The sequence below is a fragment of the Manacus vitellinus genome, unplaced genomic scaffold (assembly GCF_001715985.3).
Source record: "Manacus vitellinus isolate BGI_N305 unplaced genomic scaffold, ASM171598v3 scaffold_28_pilon, whole genome shotgun sequence".
Classification (NCBI taxonomy): domain Eukaryota; kingdom Metazoa; phylum Chordata; class Aves; order Passeriformes; family Pipridae; genus Manacus; species Manacus vitellinus.
Genome location: NW_021940122.1, coordinates 8,973,488 through 8,993,521, shown reverse-complemented (window position 1 = coordinate 8,993,521; position 20,034 = coordinate 8,973,488). Strand labels below are relative to the sequence as shown.

General features: G+C 40.5%; 1 protein-coding gene across 1 annotated transcript in view; it reads left to right on the top strand.

The window, feature by feature from the left end:
* Positions 1–963: 963 nt before the first annotated feature.
* WARS2 (tryptophanyl tRNA synthetase 2, mitochondrial) overlaps positions 964–20,034 on the top strand; it is a 38,290-nt gene continuing 19,219 nt past the window's right edge. Inside the window, exon 1 of the mRNA XM_008922543.3 lies at positions 964–1,066. Coding sequence (XP_008920791.3) covers positions 1,013–1,066 — 54 coding nt within the window. The 5' untranslated portion in view covers positions 964–1,012. The remainder of the gene's footprint in view (positions 1,067–20,034) is intronic.

Genomic DNA, 20,034 nt, shown 5'->3' with positions numbered 1-20,034 from the left:
ATTAACAACTGCGGTGTTATTTGCTTTGGTTCTGTGAGCCTCCCTAAGACCTTGCTTTATGGTGAACTTGTCCCCGGCTGCCGCAAGAGAGGAGCCCCGAAGAAAAGATACAAGGACTCCCTGAAACAACATCTCAGCCTTGGCCATATTGATCACCATAACTGGTCTACTCTGGCCTCAAATTGGGAAGCCTGGAGACACACCATCTATAACGCAGCTGTATCCTTTGAGAACGCACGCAGGATCACTCTCGAGGAGAAAAGGCAACGCAGAAAGAACGGTGTCTTGCAGAATAGACCATCTAAGGAGTCTTTCTGCTGTGCCTTTTGCAACCGGATATGTCTGTCCCGTATTGGCCTCATAAGCCACCAGTGTGCCTGTAACAAATGTGGATAGAGCCTTCCCAAATCTCTGTTCGCGAAGCCTAGCCATGATGGTGAGCTGGTACATTGGAAGCAACACGGGCACAAAGACTGGATTTGGGGACATGCTGTGTAGGGGATGCTGGATGAAGAGAGCTGCTCCTGCCTTGGCTTTTGGGACAGAGCAGGGCGGATTGAGGGAAGAGAGCACCTTTTCGGGGTCTTCTGTGGGAGTTGACTTTAGCTAGTTTAACGAGTAAGACGGGCAGGCTGCGGATCTCTCCGTGGAAAAGCTGCAGTGGGCACGGCCAGGCGAGCTGAGGGGAGCAGGGAGCCCTTGGAGAGGACACACTGCTGAGAGGGGCCTTTTCAAGGGCAGCCTGCAGCTGAGCCAGGACCCGTGAAAAGCGTGAAGCGATCCCCCGCCCTGGCACGACGGGCACACCCACACGGCCTCACCCGGACTAACCAGCCCATCCCCGCCGTCCCCGGCAGGCCCGTGCGGTGCCAGCGCCGCCCCTTCCCGCTGACCGCGCCCTGGCCGCCGCTCAGGGACCGCGCCTGCGCCCTCCGCGCTGCGGGACATGCGCGGATCCCGCCGTGCCCCTGCCTTGCTTCCCTTCCCCCCGCCCCTTCCTCCCGCCTTTGCCATGGCGACACCGAGTGGCCTGATCCGGGCCCTGCACCGCGGGACCCTCGGCCAGGTAACCGGCCTGGGGCACGTCCCCCGTCCCTTCCCGGTCTCCCCGGTGTGGAATGAGTCCCGTGCTCCAGGCGCGGCCGGCCCAGCCGACATCCCGCCCCCGTGCTGCGAGGGCCTTCGCGCATGCGCGGGGCGGGGCCCCGTTCTTCCCATCGTTCCCGTTTTCCAGCTTTCCCTGGGCCCTCTCAGCCCCAGGGGCTTTTACTCGTCGGGGCACTCGGGGTGCGGGAGAGAGGGAGGGCTGAGCCGGCAAGTACCGGTGTCCTGGTGGTCGTTCAAGGGCTGAGGTACCGCTGGGCGTTGTGCGAGATTTCAGCGTTGATCTTTGCTTCTTCTCTAGAGTATCACCGTCCGATTTTAAATGCACCTGCAGGCTAGGAACTCTTGTGTTCTCCAGCAGGAAAAAAACCCCAAACCGCACAGATGTCTGAATTGATGTATGTCAACTCCCCGCCCTGGTACTTACACAACTTCAATATGTTGTAGTAGTGGTTACATTTCCTTAACATATTTGGGATTTTCATTGTAACCATAAGAAACCTTCACTTCCTCCTTCCCTCCCATTCTATTACAAAATTGAAATAAAGGAGCAACTGATTGCATTGATTGTATTTGGAAAGATAACCCTCAGTAGTCAGCCAAGTCAGGTATATATTCAGTGACCATGTGTTTGTAGGCACCCTCCTCCATGAATTTTTATGTCTGTGAATGGTTTACCTTACAAATCTAAATTTTTTATGTAGCTTACAACCTTATTTTTAAAAGAGGTGGAAGAATGATTAATTAAAACAATTTGATAACAATAATGTTGCATAATTTTAGTGAATGCTTGTTTCCCTTAGCTGGACAATTGGCTTTTTCATGAAAATCTTGCTGATGTTCTTATATCATCTAAATCCTGAATGGTGTGCTATGTTTCTATAATGGAACATTTTATCTAGAATGGTTGTCAGGGTAGATGTGTCTCATGTTGCTTGTGAAAAGAAATAGGATAAATAGAAGATCAAAGACGTCTTTCAGTCTCTTGGTGTTATCCACACTGTCTGTGACCTTGCAGCAACTGGATTCTGTTATCCTCAGCCGTTGAGTTGATATTCTGAGCACATCAATACACACTAATACACAAAAAGTTGGTGTATATAGTGGTGTATAGTGGGTAAACTATGAGTTGCGAGACCATTTTTGAATTAGGATTTTTAAAATTAAGCTTAAAAAATCAAGGCAGTAAGGGTGTTTCCATTTCTGGAGGTGCTTTGATTTCATTTCACTTACATGTACCTAAATCTTCCTAGGTTTCTAACACTTACCATTTGAATAGTTCTTGCAAAGATGCCTCAAACCACTCATTATTTTTAGAACTCAAAGGTCCTTGAAAAATACTGAAAGGACTTGTATATGCTTATCTTTCCAGATGCTCGTGGTGGCTCTTTCTGATCCATTCAGTATCCTAGCAGATGGCCTCCTTCTCTGTTTTCATCCTTCTAGCAAAGGATTCTGGTTTATCTTGCATAAGAGAGAACTCTCCTCTGAGTAAATATGGCTCTGTTATATCTTAATATTCACTCTGACGTGCACTGCCTTGTCACCTCTGAGTTACCTGTCAGGTCAAGGTGTGGGTGCTTTATCATCTGATTACTGTTCCACAATGTCCTTTAGATATGATAGGTCTGAGAATGTGCTTCCTTCCTGTTGTTCTTTAAATGTTTTCATTTAAAAACAAGAAGCCCCAAGTTAGTCTTGGTTATGTAGCTTCGTATCACCCACCCTCAAGTAACAGTAGTAATTTTAGTTGCTCCTCCAATTTTAAATTTGAAGTCCATTATGTTGTGGGATTCTGTCAATTTACTCTCTCACTTTAAGCGCCCTCTTACATCTATATGGAGAGAATTGCACTGGAATTGAAGTAGTACTTCAGTGCATCTTCAAAAGAATTGAAGGAAAAAAAATGGCTTCCTTATTTATGCTGTTCCTGTTTCCAGAGTGGACTCCAGAGTAGTTCAACTATTATGGCAGACAGCTTGGAACAGATCATGTATTTGCTGTGTGCTAATGAGGAACATTCAAATTTCAAGCTGGAAAAGCGTTTGCCTTCAAGCTTGCAGAGTAGGCAAGTACTGGCCAAGTACTGGCACCCTGATAGTTTTGATGTTTAAGCATTTGATAACGTAGTCACAGTTGCTAGGAGGTATCATTTATGTGGTTTCAGCTTTGTTTTTACTGTAGTGCACAGTTCATTATTATGCTGGATTTATCATGCTATGGAAAAGTTGCTCTATACTTTTTGCTGTACATATTTCTAGAACACAGCTAGAATTTGTAGGCATAATATATGTGGTTAAGAAGAAAGTAACATTTTGTTGGAGAGATTAATTACATTTGGGGTATCTTGACTTTCAGGAGCTTATTTTGAAATTCCCTGATTTACTGTTCTTCACTGGTCTCTAAGCCAAGGTTATAGAAAGTAATTTCATCAAGTCTGTTTCTTTGATAAGACACTCTTAAAAGTGGCAACTAACAGGTACTCCAGAGAATTACTGATAAAATTATGAGAAATCCAGCGAAGGCATAACCTGTCAATAGGAAAATTTACTCTAGAGTGAGTCAGTCAGTTGTTGTTGTATGTCCTGACAGAACATGGATTAGGTTTAGTCCTATCAGCAAACATGAAGTAAAAGAATGACAAGGTCTTGCTTTTGATTATAGAGTCTCATGCATCAGTAGATGGCTTTTCAGACTCCCAGCTGGAGGCCTACTTTATTTGCCTTCAAGAATTCAGGAGTCTTTGGCATCATTTTTCTTTTCTAGTATCAAAGTAGTTATCACTATTACAGTTACTGCAAGAATACTCTAGTACCTGTATTGCTTTTCTTCCTGGGAGTATCTTTTAAAGAAAACAAGAATTCTCATTTTGCTACCTTTTCTTCTACCCTGGTCTTTCCTCTTTGATAGGTAAGCCTTCCCTGGCTGTCACACATGATCTGTTACAGTGGCTGTATTGTTATTGCTAAGCTGTACGTTTTGATGTTCTACAAACTTCATCTCTTGTCAACTTTCACAGGAATGATGCATCAGAAAGTGGATTCTCTTTTAGCTTCAAGTGGTACAGAATTGCATCTTCCAGCCACAAGGGTTGGTATTTTTTAATACGAAATCCTTTCCGTTTTGGTGCTAGAATTTAGTTGGTTTTTTTTCTGACTGGAAGTTGAATTTGCCCTAATGAAACTTATCACACTGACTGTAGCAGGCACTATTTGGGTCATACAAAGAGAAAATTGGTTTGAGTCTCACAGTTCCAAGAATGTTTTTTCTACCTTTTGGTGAGTGTTGCACAGAAAACATCTCTGGTGAACATTTAGTCGGATACCACTGCAAGTACACAACCTTGAAATCCAATGAATCTTAGCCAACATGTTGGTAATCTTAGCAGTTCATTTAGGAATGTACCTGTTTATTTGCCTGAGTTAATATCATTAAAACAATATCACAGTGTGGTTCCCTGTATGTAGTTTCTCTAGCTTGCTTTACAATTCGTGACCAAAGGTGGTGCTAAAATCAAGAGGCCTTTAGGGTATCTTACCCTACTGTGGCAGCCTAATGGGTCTCAAGGCCAAAGTTAGACTAATGTGGTGTGCTTTGCTCCTAACAAATCCACATTTGCTGTTGTTTTCTTTTAGTTATCTTCTAGGGAATTGCAAAGATGGGTTTTATTCACTGAGTATTGATGCTAAGCAGACTACCTCCCAGACTGCTCCTCTTTTCCTCTATTTTTGAAGACAGGAGTGACATTTTTCCTTTTTTGGTCTTCTGATACTTTACTTGGCCTCTGTGAACCTCTGTGATTCTGGCCAGTATTGTCAGTACTTTAAGAAGAGATCTTCAGATTGTTTGGGTCTGATGAAATTTGATTTACTTTTTTTGAAGAAGTATTGTTCTGGCGGTATTCAGGCCACCTGATCACCCCATTGTTACTGTGCTAGTCATGTTAATGACTGGTCATGTTTCATATTTTTTAACAAAGATGGCTGTGAAAAAGGCAGATAAAAATTGAAGGGTTGTTTTGGAGAAGACCATTAAAATGCTTTTTCCCAGATTGCAAATTAAATCTTCAAAATTTTTAGCTATAGTTACCATATGGGCTCCAGAGAACAGAAGTAACTGAAATTACCAGACTCTAATCCTTAAGGATTTCAAAGGTTGTAGTTAAAACTACAGTGGGAGAGAGAGCTCAGCTTTTAGTATCATTCAGATGTGTCATGAATGAAATGCAAACAATTTAAAAGTATCCATGTTCCCATCTTGAATTTGTTGCTGTCACATAGGGGTCACTTTGTTAACCATTAATGAAATGAGTCCCCAGGTGCATGTAACAAGCTGCACACATACACAGGTTACTGCAGCAGGTCAACTTTAGAATGTCTGTCCAGACACTTGTGTACTGAAATTGATGGATGAACAGGCAAATTTTTAAGTGCTTGCTCTGAATTTATGATTGTGACAATCCCCTGTGTTACATCTCTTTCTTCCAGAGAGCATGAAGGTTGGAAGTAGCAAACTGCTTTTGACTGAGTTAAAAAAGCTGGAAATGCTTTTTTAACCTGTTAGACAGCAAAGACCCATGATGTTTCCTGGTGTCCAGTATGGGGTGCTTCAGCAGGACCTTTAGGAAAGATCCAAGTGATTTGAGAAATGCTTTCCAAGTACAGATATCCTCTATCTGAATTCATGTATGTAGAAATTGTGGCCTTTTTTTTTTAAATTTCCTATTTTTCTGAATTTTAACATTTCTAACTATTGTTATTGAGCCTAGATACTGAAAGTTATTTAGTTACCTGGGTTCTTCTGAAATCAACATGTTCTAGTCTTTGGATTAAACCTCTAGTGTCTCCTATTCAGGTTTGAATGGAAGTCTTTCCTAATCAGTCATTTGCTTATACTCTAATCACTAAATAATTTATGTTTGATCCTCTAGGGAAAGCAACTTACCTTTCAGATAAAGCAATGGAATAGTTCTTTATGCCAGAATGAAATCATTAGCTTTTGTGTCATTTTCAGAGCTGAAGGCAAGTTAGTATATAGTGAGAACATACATTTCTTGGGTTTTCACTGGGTTTGAGGGAGCTCGGATTTCCACACAGATTTATTAGACCTTCCAATTGTGGAGAGACTTCTCGTAATCTGCCTTGCTTAATGCCTTGTCTCTGATGGATTTTGACCACTGTTGTAGCTGCACAGGAGAGAGCCCCCATTGTAGACAGAAATGAGGGATCTTTGAGGCGTGAATGGGTCCTATTCATTTCCATAATGGAGTTCTAACAATAAAGCCTGGCAAACACAGATTGTTTTAGCAGGAAACAGCCCTTTATTTTGGCATCTTGGCAGGACTTGGGTAGAGTCCCACCATTCTTTCCCCCTCTGGCCCTTGCTTTCAGTGTCTTGACTGAGCCTGTTTTTTTCTCTTGAGAGATTCCTGTTTTTATTAACTTGTTTTTGTACAGTGAGTTTAATGAAAGATGCTACTCTGCCTATGCTGGATGTTGAAGTTTTGTGTAAATTTCTCCAGTGCATATGCTGGACAAACATATTGTACAGTCTGTAGTAGATTGCCTCTGTCTCTAGACCGCAGACTGGGGGTCTTGTTTTAATGCTGTTTCATTGGCAGATAGAATTTCCATTTACTAATACAGCAAGTGCTGTTCTAGACATTCAGCAATTACTTTTTCCATGACACAAGTTGTGGTTTATGCTGCGACTCGGGTTAGACGAACAAACATTTTGTGGAGTTGACTCAAATTACAGATCAGAAGTTGAAGTGAAGAAAACCTCCAAACATTGAGTCAGTTAAGTCACTTTAGATCATATATTTTTTGAGCTCTGCAGAGTTTGTAAGCAGTGAACTGAAATTGTTTTCCTTTATGTTGTTTGAGCCCTTGACTGTAATAATACCATTCTTGGAGTCCCGAACTCAGACAAATCCTGTAGCAGATTTTATAATTTTCTGCTGTATCAGGCACATCTATATATGCGCTGGACAGGATTAAATATATTTATATGTAAATAAATATATTAAATATATTTTTGCCCCCAGAGATTCTCACCTTGAGAGTGCACTGAAGTTCTTGCTGCCTGGGAAAGGAAATAGATAGATATTTGCATATATATATATAAAAATATGTATACTCACACAAATATACAATGAAGTATGTATGCTTACTTTTTCATTTCCCTCCTTCTTGTGCTGAAATGTGATGATTGCTACCAGAAATGAAATATCTGCTTTTCTTTTAGCTTTGAGCTCTTTGAATTATGCTAGGGCTGTATCCACTTCTTGGAGCTGCTGAAGTAATGGAGAGGTGAAGTTGATCCCATTGCTTCAGTGATGTCTGCAGGATATCTGAGTGAAAAATTAGTGTTGTGTGGAGGGTTTCCTCAGTTTTCGTTATGTTGCACGTAGCTCATGTTATGAACTACTACCAAGATGTTGTCTTCATAGCCAGGCAGATAAAACCCTGCTGTGCTTCCTTTGTATTTAGATGGCACTTTCATAACTGTTCAGACTAGGAACTTCTTTTTGTTTAGACTACCTTGTTTATAGATAAGTGGTTTGAAGCCTTACAGTACAGATTAGAAGGTGAATAAATGCTTCTGACTGATATTTCCAAGTGTGGTAAGCCCATCTAGTTCACCTGTGTAGGTGGTTGTCAATATTTACATTCCTGTGCAGAAAGATCCCAGAGTCGGATAGTGCTAAGTTTCCATTTTTGAAGCTCAAAGCTCCTATAAAACTCTTCCAATCCCCTGAAGTATTCAGAAGCTGAAATGAGATGAAATTGTATATCTTCTCCCATTCTGACAGATGGAGGATGTGTGATTCTGAATCCCATCACTGTTGTTTCTGATCACATACGCTCAGTGACAATCAAATATTACGTATTGGTCTTCATAGTGTCATCCTCACAATCTAGATGCCGAGCTGTTAATCTCATTAGAAGGTTGTTGGCCAGCATTCAAAAAAAAAAAAGAATTGCAAGTGTCTTCGCAACTTTCTGGTCTCACCATCATTTTTTTCCTTTTGCCAGGTGCATAGGTTCTGACTTTGAAATCTGCTGTGATACCTGCGCCTTGGGAAAAGATATAGCAGCGTTTTCATGTTAATAAAAGACTCCAGGCTTCCTGATGATCTCACCAAAGATTCACATGGCAACTATCTTTGTCATTTGCTTTTATACTTGTGGATGCTCTAATATCTCTGTCCTTTGGCAGTGAGATTGCTAAATAGCCTGTTTTGAGTTTGCCCAACAGTCAGGAACAGTTCTTTTCAGGGATTCTTCCTTGATCCTAGGCCTCGTGGGCATTCACTTCTCTGCTTACCACCGTTGCTTTTTGCACAAAAAGCAGCAAAGAAATACGAGGAGGTACAAACTTTTGATGACAGAACCGTGTTATGCTGTCCTTCCTAAATACAATCTTTTTATAGCTACATCAAAGTTTCTTTCAAAGGTGGTCTTTGACTTCTGCTTGAATTGGGTTATCCATTTGCAAATATTTTTCTTGAAATCACATACTTGTCAAGATGTGGAAAGACTTTGCTTAATAGGCATCCATAGGGTGCTTTCCGTTTGCATGGAAGAACAAAACAGTTTCAAACATTTCAAAGCCTCTTTGTTGCTTATGTAAAGGGAATGAGGGGTCCAGCCCTCTGAATTCCTGACCAAATCTCATCTTGCATCTCTGCTGGCAACAAATCAGCCCATGTACTTTCTGCGGCCGAGAACGAGTTCACGTTCTGCTCCTCATGCACTTCTACTGGGGTGTTTTGTTGTTTTGTTCTGGGGTTTTTTTAAGATATCCACAATTTAGATCTTTGCAGAGTTAAAGCAATGTCTGCACTCTGCATGTTCATCAACCATTAAGCCAGGTCACAACAGCCAAAGTGCTGTCACTCCCTTCAAAGGGACACTTTTAGAGTTGATCGTGCAATGTTGATTCTAAGTCTCTAGTATACAGAATACTTGCTGGTACTCAAAAAAATGGAGTATTACACATCTGTAGGATACCTACAGTAAAAACACTTGGCTTGTTTTATACTGATATACTCCAAAGGGTACATCCAAGTTGAGACTTGTTAGTTTGCCTGGCTTCCCGTGGGCCAGTTGGAATAGTACAGGGAAGTTAGCAAGGAACATCTCATCTTTTTAACAAAGCAGTGAGCATCACACACAAACTAGGGAACTTTTCATGTGATATTTCCGGGCTCAAGGTGTGTAATAAGCAAGTCACAGTTTGCTGTGACTTGGGTGGCATGTGCTGTTGCCATTCTAGTCTCACTTGGCTACATCCTCTTGACCTGAGCACAAATAAACATTTGTGTCGCTGTCCCCCTCATCCGTTGCTCATCTGTTGTTTGTCCTTTCTATGGAAACAGCCCAGTCTGGTGGTTTCAGGACCAACCTGCACTGATTACACCAGTTTAAATGTAGTCTGTATTGTCTATATTCAGAAAAAGTTTTTTAAATTCTGTAGAAGTCCCTGAGACAAGTATGATTATTATGTCTAAAATACTTAAATTCATAGAATTCTCTCCAGCACAGACAAGGAGGACCAGCTGTAGCAGTTTCTTTGTGCATGTGTGCACTATTAGGGAATTCACGGAGATTTCTGTATCCCAAGGCCTCTCAACATCCGTCAGGTGGTTTTAAAACTTTTCTATTCACCTGAGATGAATTTCATGCAGTGACCACAAGGTGAAAGTTTTTGAACAGCTGTGTTAATTTTGGCCCCATGTGAAATGAAGCCAACTTTTCCTTGCTACAGGAAATTGCCAAATAAAATAATGGAAAGGAAATGAACTACTCTTTGAGTTTCTAGGACAGTATTCTGAAGAAATATAGTAATTCCAAACAAAAAATATTTTTTAAAAAACATCCCCATAGATGTAAGTCGATATTCTTTGTTTATATCTCATAGGGCAATGTTAGTAGCAAGCAGACTCCTCACTTGAAGAAAATATATAAAAAAATATAATAAACTCTCTTTCAGCTGAAGGTCAGAGAAGGAGCAAGAGCAATCAGATGTTTTTAAGAGATTTGGATACTACTGTGATCAAAAACATAAAACTTCTCTAATTTCTCCGCAAGGGAAATATTTAGTTATGGGGCATTCTTTAGCTTTTTGTTTTGTTTTGCTTTAAGATTGTGAAGGTTTTGGTACTTAGAATGATTTAATATATTAAAATTGCACCAACCTTTCATATATCAAATAATCTAGATTTATAATTTAGAAATATAGTACACTTTTCATTACATTTTGACAGTAACATGTGTATCTTGTGTGCTAATTCTTCACTTGTTGCTATCAGATTTATTCTCTTGAAGTAGTGTATGTTTCTAAATGTGGATAAGTATCAGTTTACAAGTGTTAAATGTTAAGTTGCAGTTCACATCTTTTAAGAACATGAAATGGTTTTCCAAACATATCAGTGTTCAGCTGCTATCTGTGAAAAGGCCTCAATTCTTAAATTTTGTTGAATGCAGGTAGAAGGACTTGAATCTTGGAATGCTGGGAGATCTCGCCTGTCTAAATAGAATTCTGATTTATTTTCTATCCTCTTTGGTCATCTCACTTTGATCTTAATCATCTTAATGAGATTATAGGCTCAGAGGACTGCAACGGACCCAGCTGGAGGTGGTGCTTCCCAAGGCCAAAATAAAAATTAACTGCCCCTACATCTTTATCAACACATCGCATATATACCTTTATATATAAATAAAGAACCTCTCTAAGCTCTCTTCTGAAATGCTTTCTTTTTCTTACTGTTGAAAAGTTTTCTTTATATCTGATCTGAATCCTTACTGCAACTTAAGCTCATTGTTTCTTACCCTATTAACCATAGTCCCAAAGTCATGTGCATTTAAGGCGCATTTAAGACCTTTTACTGTCACAGTCTTCCTTTCACTGGACTAAAAAAGCCTCAGACTTTCCTTCGTAGTCTTATTTCTTAAGACATTTACTGGACTTGACTGAACTTCTATGGCCTCTTTCTACCACTGTTTTGAAATACAGGACCTAAAACTGTCCAAATGCTCCAGCTTGAGGCCATCCTCATCCTGAGTAAGATGAGCAAATTGTTTTCTGTCTTCTGGATTTTAATCCTGTTCATAAATTCCTGTGCAATTTTGGGTGTAATTTATAAATGTTGTGGCTTTGCAGCAGCATGATACTGATTCATACTCACCTTCTAAAATATTACAAACCCCAGATCCTGTTCTGCAGTTGTTGCCTGGACAGCTGTTCTTCCTGTGTTTGTGTGGTTGAGTAGTCAGCTTTTCTGTATAGATCCATGTATTTTTGCCTGGTAAATAACATTCTGTTTTTCAGATCATTTCTTTGCTTTGTCAAGATCATTTTGAGCCCTTACCATCCTTCCAACTTTGTTTTGTCTGCAGGTTTAACAAATACTCTATTTCAACATCCAGATTACTATTAGAGATACTAAAATACCAAATAATACTGGACCTAGGACAAAACCCTGCAAAACTATATTTGGTATATCTTTTGACAACCACTGTAAGCCATCGATAAGTGCTCTTTTCGGTTTTGGGGGTTTTTTTTCTGTCCAGTTCCACCTCCAGCATATAATATTATATTCTAGGTACCATTTCTCTAGCTTGTTGGAAACTGAGGTAATATTGGAACTAAATGATAATCAGGATATAACCTTTAGTACTGGCTTCTCCATTCTAGCATCTCTTGTGCTACAGAAGGTTATCAGAGTGATCTGACATCACCAGTTCTTGAGAAATACTGCTGTTTGCCATTATTTCTGTACTTTCTTCAAAGTTCACTATTTGTTCCTGTATTTTTCCGTGAATTGAAGTTGAGCTGACTGATACAGAGTAACTCCACTTAGGTGAGGTCACAGAGTGGAGCATGAGGTTATCTGTGTGCTTCTGGGCCCGGTGCTTCCATGCCAGTGTGCTTTGTGCCACTGGCTGCTACGGGATCAGGAGGAAGGCAGCAGAAGGCTGGGTGCTTTCGAGAGCTGTTTCCAGGAGGCACCTGTGCCTGAAAACCTTGGTCTTTGCTGGTTCAGATACATTGTTCAGTGAACAGTAAACTAGTTTTTATATGGATTTGTGTTTTAGGATTGTTCTCTACAGTGTGACAAGGCTGTCACTCTGCTCTCTCATCTTGTGCTACCTCTTCCAAGCAATACCTGCAGTACCATATCTGTCGAGTTTTCAGCTGTGAGCATTGAGTGCATCATCTAATGGATTTGGAAGCAGCATGTACTGATCTGACCTGACCTTCATGCCTTGCCTGTCTGGCCAGAATGTTCCCGCTGATAGTTCACCACACTTAGCTTCCTCTGAAGCCTCCTGTCAACAAGGAACTAATTTAGTTTGTCTCTTAGCACCTTCCTTGTGTAGTAGTTGTAAAAACATGTTGTTATTAATTCCTTTAGCCTGTCACCCACTGGGTCTGGGTGAAATGGACTGATAAGGCCTGCAGGTAATGTCTGTGGTTAGGTAGTTTGATTGCAGAAGATTTATTGCCTCAGCTTAAAAAGGGGAAGTAAATGGTTTAAGAATATTTAATGCAGGGTTAAGGCTGCATCAGGCAGCATCTGAGACCATTAATTGCAGTTCTTTGTACACCTTTGAAAACCAGGGGGTGCAGAAGTAGTGCCTGTGTCAGTGTGTATTGGACCTGCTCTGTAGCTGAGGAATGGCTCAGCTTTGAATGGGAGCTGTAACATGCTGGCCTTCAAGTTGATGTGGAGAACTGTAAGAAGCACAGGGCAAAAAGTAAAACTGTCAAGCTGTGTCCTTGCTCAGAAAGAGATTGTGGTTTAGATGTAAGATTGGTGACTGCCATTGGCTGCAGGCAGACCCAGTGCATGGTTCTTTCACCAGCTGTGCACAAACTCTTCCTGCTCTGTCAGATGTTATCAGCAGTTCTTGTCCCGGGGCCTCTTCAGAGGACTCGAGCCAGCCCTTCTGAGCCAGCATATTGCTGGCTGCTTTCAAGTCCCCTAGCCAGGGTTCATATAACCTGTTTCACTTGACATGGGAGGGAAGGGTCTACAGTTGTCCCAGGTCCAGAGGTATCTTCTGGTGCATGGCAGCACAAACTGTGGCACCTGCTGTAGATAACGTGTCTGTCAGTGCAGCTGTCATTAGCACGATGAGTGGCACGCGGAGCTCATAAAGAGAGAATACATTTGCGGGATGCAGCGAACCACATTAAAGGATCCGTTTGCTTAGTCATCTTTAACAAGGCAGCGTGAGAGGGCAGCCTAACCCAAACACAGTTATACTGAATTCTTTTGCTAGTCCTAGAGGGCAGAGTTAAATTTATGGGGTGGGGTTAGTATGTGCTGTAAATGTTCCTCCTTTAAATGTGTTTCTCATTTTAAATATAAATATTAAAATCTTACTGAAGTTTAAATATGAGTGCATTTGACATTCAAGAAGGGAGTACTATGCAGTGCTGTTTAAATCTCAGTTTCTGGGCAACGAGTTAATCTTTTCTCAGGAGCTATTTATCTGAAAACTTGTAAATATGTTTCTTTCTAATTTAATGTTAGATCTTTAATCCCTCATTTTAAGAATTAGGTATGTTGAAATAGCATTTGTACCAGATGAATTTGACGTATTGAATTATCAGATCACGATAAACATGTTTAAAAGTTTCTTAAGCAAGTTTGCAGAGAAGTAATTCCTTTAAAAACAGTAATTGAAGCAAAGTCTGTAGTACATAGACTGCTCTCAAGTTTCCCTTTTCCTGATTTTTTTTTCTTTTTCTAATAACATTAACACTTAGATTGTCCCAATTAGGCTTTAAAATTTATGCTTTAGCTAGTAAAATCTGACTTGTCTGGCTTCCCTTCATTTTGCTGCTCAATAACTGTCTGAAGACAGGTTTTGCTAAGCCAGTATTAACAGACAAGCATATTATTTAAGCAATGAGAGCTTTGAAGTTGCAAAGTATTAATGAGGGAAATAAAAGGATTGTAGATAGATGCAAAGATGCAGTAGTTGGTGACTTTTGTCAGCCAGAGAATTTCTTTTGTGTCTGAGTTTGGAACAAGTTTTCGGTTGTGTTGTTTTGTTTTATTTTTCTTCCCTTTTTGATCCCTGTTGGGAGGATCTTCGTGTTTGAAATTTCAAATTTTCCAATTTATGTGTTTTACTTATGTCTGTGTTTGCTTAATGCTGCTCTTTCTTCCCTTTGACATTTTCTTTTCCTCTCACAAATTTGAACTCGCTTCAGTTTGGGACAGCTAGGGTAAAACAAATCGCCACAAATAAAATTATAACAAGAAGAGCAAAGTCTGTGAATGATCCTTTGCTGTTTCCTGTGTCGTTCCAGTCTCATTAATCAGCGCTGGTGCTGTGGAGGCTTGTGGTGTGTTATGTCGCCAGCACAGCAGCTTCTCCGTCCCTTTCCCCCACCCCCTGTGTGCCTACACAGTGGGGAAAACTAGAGAGGGAAGCCATCAATCTTTCCTGTCACAAATGTCAGCAGTGATTCTCCTGTCGACTTCCTGCTCTCTCTGTCATGCCCACCACCTGTGTTTAGAATTAGCTCTGATGCTGTGGATCTCACTTGGCTCTTCACCTGTTCTGCCCCGACTAAATAGCTGTTAAAATAAAGCAGAGCAGCTAAATACTATAGCATGTGAATGTTAACCACCACTGTGGGTTGTGGGGTGATTTCTGTTGCAGCTGCTATTGTAATACTGTCATAATTTTCTGCAGCAGTGTAGGGTTTGGGTCTGAAATCTCTTGCTTGTATTTCAGCCGAAAGGTGAGCTTGTGAGCAGGACTTCTTTTTTAGTTTAGAGATGAAAATATTTATTAGATATATTGCAGATAGAGGCATAAGCCTATCTCCCATCAGTTAGCTTGCTGGGATAGAATCATGAATGAAGTCCAAAGAAATTAGTTACTTTGAAGCTTTGTCCTTACCTTCAGTCACTCAAAAGATATAATTAGCAAAAGACTCTTTGGGATTTGATTTTTATATATCTATATTTGGCTAGCACAACTCTTGAAAATATGTCTGTCTCCCCCATCACTGGGTAGATTGAGAAGCTGAATGCACTGCTTTTGTACCTCTAGGGCAGGATTAATGTGGTCATTTTATGGTTTGTTGTGTTAAATAATAGGTCTTAACTGGACTGTAACCAGCCAAATTTTTATGTATACTTTTTTGTAATTGTATAACATTCCTATGCCCAATTAAAAGGAGAAAGCAATGCTGAGAATTGTCTATCTATTGGCAACTTTCTCCTACTTCCTTGAATGGGTGCTAAGTTTTTCTGTTTTTAAAACCCAGAAAGAGATGAAAGCTTAGGCATAAAGTTTCCTTATAACTGTAGCTTGTCTGCTGTCATTTCAAGTGTGTGGCAATATTTATGTGGAGTTATAAAGAAGAGAGGTTCTGAAAACTTGAGTCTTGTGAATGCTTTCACTTGATTTTATTTGAGTAACTCTTGTGAAGTAGAGGAACTCTGTAATCGCTGATTTTACTACATATTTGAGGAGCAGCTTTCTACTAACTGTGCCAGGCAAATACATGTATTCAACAGGTAAATACTTGTGTTCAACAGTCACAGAATTTATAATGCTAAACATGGAATCTATAATCCAGATACCAAGAATTGGTTGTGGTGTGGGATGTTTTCATCTATGTGCATATTTTCTTATTTGTAGCAGCTTTGGTGCATCTTCTGGTTCCGACACATCTCATGAAAGGGAATGTGAGTGTGCTTTTGACTGCTGAATTGAGGCCTTGACAATTGTAGCTCTCCTTACTACCAGTGTGGCATACTGAGAAAAGCTCTTCTTTGGTCCAAGGGGGAAGCACTGGATTTTGGAAGCTATCATCTTTTCCAGTATACTCTTTTGCATTGAAGATGGGTACGGCCGTACTGCAGGATTTCAGGATAAGACTTTAGCCATCCTACTCTGAGGCAAGAATGAAATGATTATTCCTGATGGTTTGAGAGCATTTGGATATTGACAGTTTTTCAGTATAAGGAGCAGCAGTTGTTTATCTCATTGCAAAAAGGGAGGTTAGGTAAGAGAACACCTGAATCTTAATAGGTTTTGGATCGAGGTTTGTTTGGTAATGTGGCTGAGAAATGCACTGTGGTGTTTGGAACTGCCATGCAAAAGTCTAATTGAGAGATAAAAAACAGTAGATGTTAAATCATCTGTCAGTTACTACACTCTTAATAGGAATGAAGATTAACATGAAGCACTGCTGGTGTAGGTGCACACACCACACAGAGTTAAACATACGAACAGCAGGCTCACACTGTGCTTACTACAGATGTCTGAATGAGTGAGTGCCTGTGGGCTGGAGCTGCATGTCTTGTGGCTTTCACTCTGCTCCATTGGGAAGTCTTCACTCCTTTTGTTTTTATCCTTTTCCAACTCCAGTACTTTCAAGCACACAGCTCCCATCCCCTGACCTAACAGCTTCATTGAAGTGCATTCCAGCCCCATGATTTCATGGTACGAGGCAGAACTCCCCTGCCACGCTGCTATGCTGCCCGCTGCTTCTCACGGAGTGAACAAACAGGGAACATAAACTCTCTCCAAAGGAGCAATGTTCTCTGTATATTTTTAGTGCGAGAAATCCAAGATTCATTTGAGGGTGTTTTGTGTAGGCTTTTTTTAATATAGACTTCTGCTAACACAATGGAATATTTCATGCCACCCTATTTGCTGTAACTTGTCATGCTTTATGTTGTTAAATGGAATCAAAGGAGTTAAAGATGAAAGAGTTCTAGTCAACGGGTCCCTCAGCTGGGAGCCAATGTGGGTCCTTTGTAATGTATTTGTTAGTGCTTTACTCAGGTTCAGCATAGCTCAGTTTTCATTATTGGATTTACTTGTTTCTGCAAATTCCATACTTTAGGTTAAGTAATTGCTGAGCTTAGACTCAGTATAATACTGCTACTGTTGGTTTCTCATGTTTAACTTGCTATTTATTGCCCTTATACTGAACAACCCTTTTATAAGTAGTTGTTTACCATTCGAACATACAAAGCACCATTACAGATGTCATGCTTGCCTTCGCAGGTATTCTCTTTACTGGATAGACAGAGAACTTTTTTCTCTCTTTGTATGAAACTATGTCCATTTTACGTTGTACTTGGGTGTTTTCTTTTCAACATAGTGTATCACCAGATGCTAACTTATGTAGTATTACAACAAATCTACTTTTCATTAGCTCATTGTGAGCCTTTGAATATTCGGAGTTAGTGCAGTATTTGAATGTACAGGTTATGTTAAGAGACTGATGTCTTGGATTTTCTTGGTGAAAGATGTTCTCAAACTGCCTATTTAAATGTCACTGTTGCATTTTTATGTATTGAGTGTATTATACTTAAATTTGGGAACATCCAGTATGTTCGTAGTGGCATAATCTACAAACTGGACGGTGATCTGGGAAGAGAAAAGGCAGATAAAGGCAGATAACATGTTATGGGAAGCATATGAAGCAGGGAACTGCAGCTGCTGCGTGACTTGGAGACTGACGAGGTTTCTAGACAGAACTGTTCTTCACAGAGTCAGGGTGTTCAGCTCTTTTTGGGTCATGGTATTGACACATGAGCTGACCTCTGCTGACTGCACATAAATTCCTGCTTTCTGATATAACAGGCAGTTACCCTGAGGGGTAGAGCTGCTTCTGCACTGAAGTAGCACTAGCTTCAGGGTCCCAGGGAAAAGAAGGAATAACATCAAGAGCCATTTCAGGTGATGCTGTCTTTGACTAGGCTGCACTTGAAAGATGTGAAGGTTTCTTCACCATGCTTTAACTTGGTCATCCTAGCATACTTTACCTGATGCACATCCACAGTGGATTTCTAGCACATTAAGCAGCACCTGCTAACTGTGCAGGTAGGAAACATATTTTATACAAAGTCACTGGAATCAAGGCAGTAATAGCTCCATTAGTAATAATAGTAATAACAGTAATAACCTCACCATATGGCATTCTCTGTGCCTTCTTACTGTCTTGATACACCATGCAAGAACTCTTTTGGGAAGCAAGGGGTGGAAAGCTCAAGTGGAGGAAGAAGATGATACAGGAGGGTTGAAACTGTCCGATAAGGAGATGGAGAGTAGGGCTGTGAAAAGTGTAGCCTGTGAAAAGAGTGTGGTTAAACAGACGTATAAATGGACACTGGAAAGCAAGCAGCACTATGGGGAGAAACAACTGTGGGAAGGAGTATCAGGATTTGTACTGAATAAGGGGAGACAGGAAGATGAGGTTATGTGCTCTGATAAGTAACTGGCTGTTCTGGGGTCCCTTTAGGGGCAGAATACCATCTTAGGGATCATCTATTTATAGCCTGATTTTCTTCTTGATTTCTTATTTTCTTGGTGAAGAGCAGAAATATGGGAAGCAAGAAACAAATGTTATGCCTGTAAAGTACCTGTTGCATTGCCTAGCAACTGCTCTAAGCCCATAGTAATAGAAGTACAGCTCTGAAGCCAAGTGTATTCCAAGTTACCCAAGTTTCTGCAAGACTTCACTTATTTATATACGTTGGAATGCTGTATGTCTCCTTCTGTAGGTGAGCACTTGGCCCTTCTCAGTGTTAAGAAGAAGCTGTCTGCAGTCCTTAGGCCAGATAGTAGCTTAGTGGGAGGTGAGTGGGTTCTGTGAGTGCTGAGAAATGCTCTGATGTAGGTTCCCAGGAAAACAAGCAATCAAATGAGATTGATTAACATAATTCCATTTTTGTTTAATGGAGAAAAGAGGCATATGTGGTCAAGGACTGGAGCAGAAGGGCTGGAAGTTGGAATTGCTGTTGGAGGAAATGGTGTGCTTTTCATTGCAGTGACTACCTTGCAGCTCCTGTGCTGGAGGTTCTCCAAGAGCACTTAGAAACTGACTCAACAATATACTAGAAGTCAAGAAGATATTTGGGATGGGGTGAAGGGGTTACCACCAAGATTTAAATGTGTAGTCATTTATGTGAGCAGGAGAAATTAGCATGGCAGCTAGCCCAAACCTGCTCTTGCCTGTCAGCACAAACACTTAAAACGTTGGATAACAAAATTGCCATGATCTGAAAAACAGGCTTACTTTGAAAGCAGAAAAATTTTCAGCAAATTTTGAGGGAAATAGGCAAGGCTTTTCTGAAGTATAGATCATGTTTTTTTTAAAAAAAATTCCTATTCCACTTGGAAACACTTTCTCATTAATTTTTCTTGAGTCTGAGTCAAAATTAATTAAGTCAGTTTGAAGTCCTTTTTTTAATAGTTAAAAATAATGGTACTTGGCCTTGACTTTTACTGCCGTTTTGTGTGGTTTAATAGTTGTATGACTTTTTTTTCTCCCACACACATTTGTAGAAGATTCACAGAAAGGAAAACAGACTACATCAGTAAGTAAATTCTCCCTGCTAAGTTATAGATGTTGCTCATAAAATTTAGCAGGAAAAAAATCATGCAGCCACAGGCATAATGAAGTTGATGTTCCTGTCGCACAACAGACTCTGAGGTTTGTATTGTGCAGCTTTGTGACTTGGACTCCTTGCTGAAGTTTTGGGGGACCCTCATTTTTAAGTCGAGCAGTCTTGCATGCTCTTACAACTTGGCATATAACAAGCATTTACACATAAAACATTGCTGAGCTACTTCTGAATATGGTGGAATTCTTTGGAAAGGTCGGGGAGGTAATTGATCATTTGCTGACAGCTTGGGACTCTGAGAAAATGGTCAGATGGAGGACTGGGATGCAGGAAAACAAACTTTCTAAGATGGTAACTGTCACATAGCCAAGCTATACATGTTTCAAGCTTTTTAATCTTTGCTCACAGTCTCAGCTTCTCAGTTGTTTTTTTCTGTTTCTCTGTGAACTCTCTTCAGATGTTGACATTTTACTGATCCTGATGCATGGACAGTATTCCAGGTGTGATCTTGAGCTATAGCAGTATTTCTT